The 11,599-nt window shown below is 54.1% G+C and overlaps 1 protein-coding gene across 1 annotated transcript in view; it reads left to right on the forward strand.

Annotated features, from left to right (window-relative positions):
* The window catches only part of EYA1 (EYA transcriptional coactivator and phosphatase 1), a 97,906-nt gene extending 89,723 nt beyond the window's left edge, over positions 1 to 8,183 (forward strand). The window contains exons 14-19 of the mRNA XM_029068283.2: positions 1,984 to 2,042; positions 2,166 to 2,326; positions 2,756 to 2,870; positions 3,465 to 3,586; positions 5,591 to 5,691; positions 7,605 to 8,183. Coding sequence (XP_028924116.1) covers positions 1,984 to 2,042; positions 2,166 to 2,326; positions 2,756 to 2,870; positions 3,465 to 3,586; positions 5,591 to 5,691; positions 7,605 to 7,685 — 639 coding nt within the window. The 3' untranslated portion in view covers positions 7,686 to 8,183. The remainder of the gene's footprint in view (positions 1 to 1,983; positions 2,043 to 2,165; positions 2,327 to 2,755; positions 2,871 to 3,464; positions 3,587 to 5,590; positions 5,692 to 7,604) is intronic.
* The last annotated feature ends 3,416 nt before the right edge of the window (positions 8,184 to 11,599 follow it).

Genomic DNA, 11,599 nt, shown 5'->3' on the forward strand with positions numbered 1-11,599 from the left:
GCGGTAATTCTCTGAGCCTATCATCCATTCGTTCATTCAGTCGCGTTCATTGAGCCCTTACTGTGTGCCAAGCACTGGACTAAGCACGTGGGGAAAGTACAATATGCTGCTCACGTGAAGCGGCGTGGTGTAGCGGATAGAGTTCGGGCCTGAGAGGCAAAAGGACCTGGGTTCTGATCCCTGCTCTGCCATTTGTCTCCTGGGTGACCTTGGGCAAGTCACTTCACTTCTCTGAGCCTCAGTTACCTCAGCTGGAAAACGGGGATCAAGACCCACATGGGGCAGAGACTGTGCCCAACCCTGTCTCAGTGCTTAGTACACTGCCTGGCACATAGTAAGCACTTAATAATAATAATGATAATGGTGGTATTTGTTAAGTGCTTACTCTGTGCCAAGCACTGTTCTAAATACTGGGTTAGTTACAAGGTGATCAGGTTGTCCCATGTGGGGCTCACAGTTTAAATCCCCATTTTACAGATGAGGTAACTGAGGCCCAGAGTAGTGAAGTGACTTGCCCAAAGTCACACAACTGGCAAGTGGTGGAGCTGGAATTAGAACCCATGACCTCTGACTCCCAAGTCCGGGCTCTTTCCATTGAGCCACGCTGCTTCTCAGCAAATGTAACAAATACAGTAATTATTAGTGTCATTATTATTATCATCATCCTGAGGCGGTCACCCGTGGCTAGGCTGAGCGGGGTTGGAAATGTGCCTTATTGAAGGGACATCTCCTCCAAGAGGCCTTCCCTGACCTCCTTTCCTCTTCTCCCACTCCCTTCTGCGTCGCCCTGACTTTCTCCCTTTGAACAGTAGGTTCAAAGCTCCCGGAAGGCGGGGATCTTTTCTACTAACTCCACTGTCCTCTCCCAAGCGCTCAGTAAAATACTCTACATACTGTAGACTGGAAGCTCCTTGAGGGCAGGGATAATGTCTGCTAAGCGTTCTCTTCCAAGCACTAGCCGAGTGTTCTCCTTCCCGGCCGACAGCGCTTACGTCCATATCTGTAATTTATTTATTTCTATTAATGTCTGTCTCCCCCTCTAGACTATAAACTCATTCCGGGCAGGGAATATGTCTGTCTTATTGGACTCTCCCAAGCGCTTAGTACAGTGCTCTGCACCCGGTAAGTGCTCAGTAAATGTGACTGACTTACCGCTTGGAGAGTCAGGCCAGCAAGATGGGGAAGACACGAGCCGGGGGCCGGTGTGCAGGGAGGAGTTCTGAACCGCCACTCTGGACTTGGGTTGTTGAGTTGCGTTGTCGTCCACGGCCGAGGGAAAAGCCACAGGACATTAGCCCCCATTAGGTGTCCAGCAAATACCTTCCCTGTGACTGCTGGGAAAGATGAGTCTCGCCCCAACCAATCAGCGGCATTGAGTGAGCGTTTACTCCACGCGGAACACTGTACTGAGTGTTTGGGAGGGTATAATGGAGTTAGAAGACACAATCCCTGCCCTCAAGGAATTTTCAATCTATTGTCTGCAGTGTACTCTTTGAGCGCTTGGAAAAGCGTGGCTCAGTGGAAAGAGCCCGGGCTTGGGAGTCAGAGATCACGGGTTCTAATCTCAGCTCTGCTGCTTGTCAGCTGTGTGACTTTGAGCAAGTTACTTCACTTCTCTGTGCTTCAGTTGCCTCATCTGTAAAATGGGGATTAAGACTCTGAGCCCCACGTGGGACAACCTGATTACCTTGTATCTCCCCCAGCGCTTAGAACAGTGCTGGGCACATAATAAGGGCTTAACAAATACCATAAAATAAAGAGGACAGTTGAGTTAGTAGATGTGAACCGTGCCCTTAAAGAGCTTCCAGTCTACTGTGTGCAGAGCCCTGTCCTGAGCGCTTGGGAGAGGACAGCAGAGTTGGTGGACATATTCCCTGCCCTCCAAGAGCTTTGAGCCTATTGTGTGTAGAGCACTGAACTGAGCGCTTGGGAGAGGACAGCACAGTGTTTAGACACCACCCCAGTTGGCTTCTCTTCCTCCAGGAGTGCGACCAGGTTCACATAGACGACGTCTCCTCTGACGACAACGGCCAAGACCTGAGGTAATTTCTGGCTCGAGATGGGCGGGCGGGTGGACGTGGAGTGGGGCGGGCTATCCGGGACCCTCCCGGGATTCCGGGGCCGGGGTGGGACTGATTCCCGGTGTCCCCCCCACCTCCCGCCAGCACCTACAACTTCGGCAGCGACGGCTTCCCGGCGGCGGCCACCAGCGCCAACCTCTGCCTGGCGACGGGCGTGCGAGGAGGCGTGGACTGGATGAGGAAGCTGGCCTTCCGCTACCGCCGCGTGAAGGAGATCTACAACACCTACAAGAACAACGTCGGAGGCGAGTGTCTGCCCCCGTGACCCTGGGCCGGTCATTCCCCTCTTCCGGGTCTCGGTTCCCTCGGCGGTAAAACGGGGATTAGGATGGCGAACCCCGGGTGGGACAAGGGACTTTGTCCGACATGATGGCTTAGTATCTTAGAGGAGGAGCGGGGTGTGGTGGATAGAGCGCGGGCCTGGGAGTCAGAGAGTCATGGGTTCTGATCCCAGCTCTGCCACTTGGCTGCTGCGGGACCTCGGGCAAGTCACTTAACTTCCCTGTGCCTCCGTTCCCTCATCGGGAAGATGGGGATTGAGACGGGGGGGGGTTCGGAGACCAGAGGAGTGAGAAGCGGCATGGCGTAGCCGGTCAGAGACCGGGCCTGGGAAGTGGACGGAGCCCCCCCGCCCATCCCGCCCCCGGGGGGCTGACCCACCGACCATCCCACAGGTCTCCTCGGCCCGGCCAAGAGAGAAGCTTGGCTGCAGCTGAGGGCCGAGATCGAGGCGTTGACGGACTCTTGGCTGACCCTGGCCCTGAAGGCCTTGACGCTCATCCACTCCAGGTGAGGTGAGGGGACACCCGCCCAGTCCGTCCAGGGAACGAGCCTGCTGTGGGGGGCCGGGGGAGACCGGCGGGGGTCCCACGGGGCCTGGTGACCAGTTGTGGGGCAGAGGGGCTGGCGGGGGCGTAGTGACAGTAGCCGGGGGGAGGGTCGGCGGGGGTGGCATTCCACCGGGAAAGCAGGGACTCCAGGCTGCCCACCAACCGCCAGTCATATTTATTGAGCGCTTATTGTGTGCAGAGCACCGGACTAAGAACCGGGGAGAGGAACAGACATTTCCTGCCCACAACGAGCTTCTAAAGGGCCAGGCCTACACTTGGGGGGGCAGCAGCAAAGGGCGCAGATGGGGGTCCTGTTCCCCCTCACTAGACTGTCAGCTCGCTGTGGGCTGGGAATGTGTTGGTTTATTGTTGTACTGTCCTCTCCCAAGCACTTAGTCCAGGGCTCTGCACACAGTAAGCGCTCAATAAATACGGTTGAACAAATGAATGAATGCTCGAGGCCCTTCCTAATACTACAGGCTGTAACAGCTCATTCGGGTTGCGGGGCCGGGCGGCTCACCGAGACCCTAATGCTTCCTTCCGGCCTCCCAAGGACCAACTGCGTGAATATCCTCGTCACGACGACTCAGCTGATCCCCGCGCTGGCCAAGGTCTTGCTGTACGGCCTAGGGGTCGCCTTCCCGATCGAAAACATTTACAGCGCAACCAAAATAGGTGGGTCGTCGGTACGCCCCCCCGCCCCAACCTGGTGTCTGAGGCCCAGCCGGACCCTCCTCCTCTCCCTCAGACCGGGGATTGAGAGACCAGGGAAGTGAGAAGAAGCGGGGCCTAGTGGACGGAGCCCGGGCCCGGGGGTCAGAAGGTCCTGGGTTCTAATGCTGGTTCCGCCGCTTCTCTGCTGTGCGACCTTGGGTGAGTCGCTTCACTTCTCTGGCCCTCGGTGACCTCGTCTGTAAAATGGGGGTTAAGACAGTGAGCCCTATGGGGGATGGGGACTGTGTCCAACTCGATTTGCCTGTATTCACTCCAGCACTTAGTACAGTGCCTTGCACATAGTAAATGCTTAATACCATACTTATTATTATCCCAGCTCCTCCACTTGTGTGCTGTGTGAACCTGGTCACTTCTCTGCATCTCAGTGACCTCATCTTTAAAATGGAGATGACTGAGAGACCCTTGTGGGACAGGGACCGTTTCCAACCTTATTAGCTGGGATCTACCCCAGCGCTTAGTACAGTGCCTAGCACATGGTAATGCTTAACAAATACCATTAAGAAGAAAAGGTGGACTCTGTGGCCCCCGGCAGGTGGAAGGGTTGGTGGGGAGGGGAAATGAGCTTAAGCCAGAAGGGCAGGTGTCCAGAAGAGTGACCGGCCCAAGGTTCTCCAAGCAGCCCGAGGCTCCTGTGGGAGCCAGAGTCGAGGGCTGGGCCGGACGGGAGGCTGAACCAGGACCAGCTGGCGAGTGGCCTTGTGGTCGGGCTATGAAATGCCTGGAAAATCTTGTAGCTGATCGGACAGATTTTGTTTTGTTTTGTTTTTCCCTATGGTATTTGTTAAGTGCTTTATATGTGACAGATACATTCCACGCGCTGGGGTAAATACGAGTGAATTAGGTTGGGCACACTCCCTGTCCCGCATGGGGCCCAGAGTCTGAGTAGGAGGGAGAACAGGACAACCGAGGCACAGAGAAGTTAGGCGAGTTGCCCAAGGTCTCACAGCAAACACTTGACAGAGCCGAGATTAGAACCCAGGTCCTCTGACTCCCAGGCGCTTTCCACTAGGGTTGTGCGGCTTTGTCCACCTTTGCGGTGCAGGATGGAAGCTATGCCTTGTGTCTCACCTCGGCGCTCTAAGACCAGCCCTCCGGGTGGTGGCCAAAGACCCCCTAGAGAGGCACTGTACTTTCCAAGCGCTTAGTACAGTGCCTTGCACAAAGCACTCAATAAATACGACTGAATGAATAGTAGCTAGCGCAATATAGCACAATTAGCGGACTCGTTCCCTGCCCATAACAAGCTTACTATCTAGAGGGGGAGACAGACGTTAATATGAAACAATAAGTGCAGCGTGTTGCACACAGTAAGCACTCGGTAAGTAAGACTGAATGAATTGAATGAAAGGCATTTATAATATGGAATTTAAAGTGAATCAAACACGGCCCGATTAGCTTATATCTACCCCAGCATTTAGCTCACTGCCTGGAACATAGTAAGCACTTAAATACCATTTTTAAAAAAAAAAGATATGTATGTAAGTAATAAAAATAATAACAGTGGTGTTTGTTAAGCACTTACTAGATGCCAGGCACCGTACTAAGCAATGGGGTGTATACGAGCTAATCAGGTTGGACACAGTCCCTGTCCCGCGTGGGGCTCACAGTCTTCATCCCCATTTTACAAATGAGGTAACTGAGGCAAAGAGAAAGGAAGCGACTTGCCCGAGGCCACCTAGCAGACAAGTGGCAGAGGCAGGATTGAGTGCTGTGAGGCCGGAGGTGGGGTGAAAATCAAATGTCCAAAGGCCCCAAGATCCAGGGGATGATCCAGGAGGGATGGCGTCCCACTGGTCAGCGCTGCTGGGGTCCGGGCCAGCGGTGGCCTTCTCGGCCAGCCTGCTCGGGCTCCCGCTCCGTGGCCGTCTCCGAGGCCGCGGGCCGACCCGGGCAGGTGGCGTCGTACTCACAGGAATGCCCTCACCGCCGCTCACTGCCCCGTAGGGAAGGAGAGCTGCTTCGAGCGGATAATCCAGAGGTTCGGGAGGAAGGTGGTGTACGTGGTGGTCGGCGACGGCGTGGAAGAGGAGCAGGGGGCCAAAAAGGTAACGCTGCCCCGGGGGATGGCGGGCTGACCGGGGCAGGGGCCGGCCCTCTGGTTTCCAGGTTCCTCAGGCAGGGATGGGAAGATCGGCAAGGGCCGGAAGGCCTGGGCCGTGGTCAGCGTAGCAGCAGAAGTGTGGTTCCGGTGGACGGGGCGGCCACGCTGCGCTCCTGTGCTCCCGGGGGCCGTGCTGGTGGAGAGGGATGCTGGGAATCCCTGGACCAGGGGAACTGGGTGTCCCTGGGTCTCGTTCAGTTTCTCTGTTTTCCTTGAGACCCATCATCCCCCCAGCCTGGTCTGCCCTCCTTGCTTGCTGCTTCAACTTCCTTGGATTTCAGGCCTGAAAGAAAACGGGCGGGCAGCGGAGGCAGGGGGGGGACACCTCTCACAGAGAAGAAGTGGAGGAAAGGGCCGAAACTCACCCTCACCTTCCCCCGGCCTTTCCTTCCTCTCCCTGAGAGAAGCAGCATGGTGTAGCGGATAGAGCACGGGCCCGGGAGCAGAAGGTTGTGGGTTCTAATCCCAGCTCCGTCACTCGTCTGCTGGGGTCAGGGCCCTTAACTGGCTGCCAGTCCTGCTCTCCCTTCCAAACCAGATACCCACTGCCAGTGGGAGTGCCCCCAGTGTGCCCTCTCTTTCCACCTCCTCTGGCCATAAGATTGTGGAGTTGGGCATTTGGCAGGACCCGCCACCCTCCCTCCCAGAACCTCTTCCCTTTTCTCCTCCCCTCAGCCATCTCCATGGGTGTTTGGGCAGCTCAGAATCCTCTGCCCAGACAGGTGTTGGCAGCATCTCGTATCTACCCCAGCGCTTAATACAGTGCCCGCCACATAGTGTTCAATCGTATTTTTCATTCCATCGTATTTATTGAGTGCTTACCAAGTGCAGAACACTGTAATAGGCACTTAACAAATACAGTTAGTTATTCATATTACTATTATTACTCGGGCCTCTACCTGTGCCGTCACGTGAGCCCCCATTTGTTTGCCAGAAGCTGCAGAGGTTGCCGGGACACCTCTCATCCTTCGTCCTCCCATTTCGGCCACATTTCTTTTTCCTTCGCGTCTCCGGTTCCGTCGAGGGAATCTCGCAGCCGTGATTTCTGACCTCTGATTTTCTAACTGCGTGAAGAGAATTGTCCCGTCAGGGGTAGCCTCCAGGACAGAAACCACCCCGTCCTCTGCCTTTGGCTGCCGTGATATCTTGAAGTCAGCACAGAGTCCAGTCTTTACACTTCTGTCCAAGTTGTAGTTTAATCTGAAAAACAAACTGCCTCTCATTCATTCTTTCATGAGTATTTATTGAACGCTCACTGTGTGCCGAGCACTGTACCGGGAGTGGACAATAGAACAATAAGCAGACACATTCCTTGCCCACAGGGAGTTTACAGTCTAGATGGGGAGACAGATGTGACTAGAAATAAATGAGAGGTATATACGTAAGTGCTGTGGGGCTGGGAATAGGGTGAATAAAGGGAGCAGGTCAGGGTGACGTAGAAGGGAGTGGGAGCAGAGGAAAGGAGGGCGTAGACGGGGAAGGCCTCTTGAAAGAGATGGGCCTTCAATAAGATTTGAAAAGCGGGGCGAGTCATTGTCAGATATGAAGAGGGAGGGGTGGGTTGTCCTTTTCTGCAGTTTTGTTCCCAGCTCGTGGGTGACCCGGTCACGGGAGGGAGAGAAAGACAGAGAGAAGAAAGAAAGAGTGTGTGTGTCTGTGTGTGTTGGAGGAGGCGGTCGCCTTGACCCAGGAGGGGCTGGGCTCTGTCCCTCTGGACCCTGTGGGTGCCCCGGCCCCAGCCAAAGCCTCCTTCGTGGCCTCGCCCCCGAGGTCGGGAGAGCAGAGTGGGAGATCCCAGGGTTGCCCGACTGGCAGTGCCCGGCCCTTTTCCTCAAACCCGTGCCCGACCGCCCACAGCACGCGATGCCGTTCTGGAGGATCTCCAGCCACTCGGACCTGATGGCCCTCTACCACGCCCTGGAGCTCGACTACTTGTAGCAGCGCCGAGAGACCCCGGGACCACCCGCCTTCCCCCACTTACCCCATCCCCGGACACCGCGCAGGGGACGGACAGATGGACGGACCGAAGCCCGCCCTCGCTCTCCGTCTTGGAGGCCCTTCGGGGGCGGTTCCTGCAGCTAGGCCTCGTCCCGGGCACCAGCGGCCCATGCCCGGCCCCTCCACCCCGAGGGGCTTCGACAGGACCGCCTGTCCCGAGGAGAAGACCACCCCTCACAACGGCCGCAGCCGAGTCGACGTCCGGACCCTTTCCGGTGTCTCACCCCCAGCGCTCAGACTTCAGACCTCCGCCTTATTTATGAACAGGTTGGGTCCCGGACTTGGCCTCAGCCAGGAGACCCGGGATCGGGAGGGAGAAGGAGAGAAGGCTCCGTCGCAGCCCTCCGGCCCTCCGCCACCGCAAGGACTTTGTATTTGAGCACAATGCAGAGTAGTTTAAACTATGTCTAATTTAAAGAAACGTGTACATCCCCGAGACAATCATGTACAGGAAGATTTTGTGTGTGTGAGTGTGTGCGCGTGCGTGTATGTAAATTTGTAATAACAGATGATTCTTTTCCATATTGTTTAGGGAAAGGCTCTGGAAAGGTAGAAATGCCTGTTGGTCGTGAAGTATGAAATAGAGGCCACAGAGGCACAATCTTTTGTGTCGGACAGGGTCTTAATCCAGGTGTGGGCTATAAATATGTAGATAATAATGGATTTTTTTTTAGATGAATACACCAAGATCTAAAAGCATGGATGTCTAATATCAGTGAGGATTTGGTTTTTCCAACCGTCCCTCTCTTCCTGTGCCCTCTGAGTCTAAGGAAAGACCGGGCAAGTGGGCCAGGGGTGCTATCGATCTTTCAAATCAGCTAGGAAAAGGAGGAACCCACCCGTCTCGCTCTGACAGATTTACCTGGTCGGGTCCTTTAGAGCCAGTTGGAGCAACAGGGTGTTGGTTAATCCATGTCCCCTTCCCCTAAGGAGGAGGACGTGAGGACAGACAGATCCGACAGAAAAACCAGTTCAGGTCTGGACATCGCGACTTCCAGTGAGCCGGGAAGACCGACGGAGTCGGCTAGTCTGTCCTATGCGGTCAAGTCGGGGAAGAGGACTGGCCTTCCCGAGAAATTGAGCCAAAGTTTGAGGTCAAACCGGGCCCAATCAGGGCCTCTGGTTCTTGCCCGAGAGTCCAAGACCGAGTGTTGCCCGCGGCCTCAGCGGCACCCCCCAAATTCACCGGTTCAGGGGGCCCTGCCTGGTGGGAGACGAGGGCGATAATCTCTGCTTGCTAGAGATCTCTCTGTCTCCCTTCCAAGGATCAGTTCTCTTCAAACCTCCATTCTTAGCCTCCCCCCCCCCCCCCCCCCCCGACCCCTGCCAATAGCCCCAGGACCCCAGGAAAAAAGACTCCTCCATCCTCTCCTCGGGGAATAGACTGCTGCTAGAATCAGCACGGGGGAGATCTCCAAATCACTTACATCCCAAGGGGTTCAGACCAGAGGGCTTTTTGGCCGGAAGCCACGACAGGCGGGCAGACTTCTCCTTTGCTTTTCTCTTTCCAAGTCTCGATACGCAGTATGCAGACTGAAATAAAAGAAAATAATTGATCTGGGCCTTATTGTGTAAAAAAAAAAAAAAAACCCAAAAAACCAAACAGCGTGTTGTGTCCTTGGTTGTGTACAGAATTTTTTCTTCAGTTTGTGTTTAAATTAATAAAATTAAATCTGTGAACGGTTCTCGGCCTGCCTTGTCGTTCTAGCGCAGAGACCACAACGGCGAGAGATGATCAAGAAGGTGGGTGGTCTGAGGAGGTCTCTAAAGTGGCTGAAAACAGGGAGGGAGGGAGACCCAGAAGATAGAGCATAGACCTGGGAGTCAGAAGGACCTGGGTTCTAATCCCCGCTCTGCCACTTGTCTGCTGTGTGACCTTGGGCAAGTCACTTTACTTCTCAGTTACCTCAACTCTAAAATGGGGATTAAGACTGTGAGCTCCATGTGGGACAGGGACTATGTCCAACCCCACTTGAGTGGATCTACCCCAGTGCTCAGTACAGTGCCTGAGTTAGTAAGCGCTTAACAAATACAGTTATTATGAGAGAGAGAGAGAGCGCAAACTACTCTTGTTGCAGAGAATGAGCAGGAAGATCGGGGCAGGGGAAGCTTTCTTAAATGAAATCTGGTGCAAGCATCAATGTAATAACTGACTTCACAGCCCTTTCACTCACTCACACTCACGCTCCTCCCCTCACCGCTCCCAGCCAATGTCAGAAAACCAATTTTCTCCTTCATGGAGTGACCAAATTAGATTCTGCAGTAGTTTTCAGTAATATTGGTACTTCTCAAGTGTTTACTATGTGCCAAACTCTGTACTAAGCACTGGGGTAGATATAAGATAATCAGGTCAGACACTACCCACACCCCATATGCCTGTGTGGAAGGAAGAAGGATTGAATACCCATTTTACAGTTGGGGAAACGGGCCCAGAGAAATGAAGTGACCTCTCCAAAGTTACACAGCAGGCAAACGGTGGAGCTGAGATTAGAACCCAGGAGCTCTTTCCACTAGGCCACGCTGCTTCTGATGAGGTAACTGAGGCACAGAGAAGAAGAATAATAATTGTGGCACTTGTTAAGCACTTACTTGGAGCCAGGCACTATATTAAGCACTGGGGTGGATACAAGCAAATTGGGTTAGACACAGTCCTTGTCTACAGATGAGAGAACTGAAGCACAGATGAAGTGAAGTGACTTGCCCATGATCACACAGCCGACATGGCAGAACCGGGATTAGAACCCAGGTCCTCTGTCTCCTAGACCCAAGCTCTTTCTCCTAGCCTCCACTGGATATAGAGAGGAGAGTGTCGGGTAGAGCGGCCTAGAAGTGAAGATGGAGGTGGGAGGAACAGGACTCCGGAAGGTGAGAATTTGGGGCGGGAATGCAAGTTGGTCTGTGAGTCTTTTAAGACCATGTGGCCTTGATCAGCAGGGCACTGTGGATGCCCAGAGTGAATAATTTCCATTCTCACCACAACCCTAAAACTTGCGGTTTTTCGAGACTTGCTTTATTAACCTGAATTGCGGAGTGATTAAATGATGAAAAAATTGAAGTCAGACCCAGGAAAATGGGCCACCTTAATTTATGGCAATTGGGGATCAAAGGCACAAGTTCAGTTCCCATTCCCCTGCACCTGTTTTTAATCTGTCCACCACCCACCGAAGGTGGTTTTAAGGGGAGGTTGTAGGGGGGGGGGGCGGGGGGGCTGCAAAGTTCTGTTCCCGACACGAGCTGAAAACGGCGACTGCAGATGTTCAGTGGGGGTAGGCTAACAGCCGACCCTCCGTAACCCAAAACCAGGCACACGATGACCATGAAAGACCACCCTACGGCCTGTCCAGCCCCAGACCCCGTCTCCGACGGACACCAGGGCGCTTGGAGAAACCATGTGCTGGTTGCCCTCCTGGCCACCCACCACGTGGCTAGGGATGGTCAGTGCCAAACCCCTGACTCTCCCCTCTCCATCCCTGACTCTCCCCCACTGACCCAGCCCAGACCACCCACTTATACATCTATCCAAACCCCTCTTGAATCTTCTGATGTTTCCTCCCAACCAGCCATCCAAGGCACTGCATCAAGTGAACATTTGTATTTGTTGAGTGCTTACTGTGTAATAATAATAATGGTATTTGTTAAGCACTCACTATGTGCCAAGCACTGTACTAAATGCTAGGGTGGATACGAGCAAATCGGGTTGGACATAGTCCCTGTCCCACATAGGGCTCACAGTCTCAATCCCTATTTTACAGATGAGGTAACTGAGGCTCAGATAAGTGACGTGATTTACCCAAGGCCACACAGCTGACCAGGGCGGAGCCAGGATTAGAACTCATAACCTTCTGACTCCTAGG

Source organism: Ornithorhynchus anatinus, chromosome 7 (assembly GCF_004115215.2).
Source record: "Ornithorhynchus anatinus isolate Pmale09 chromosome 7, mOrnAna1.pri.v4, whole genome shotgun sequence".
In the NCBI taxonomy this organism is placed as follows: Eukaryota; Metazoa; Chordata; class Mammalia; order Monotremata; family Ornithorhynchidae; genus Ornithorhynchus; species Ornithorhynchus anatinus.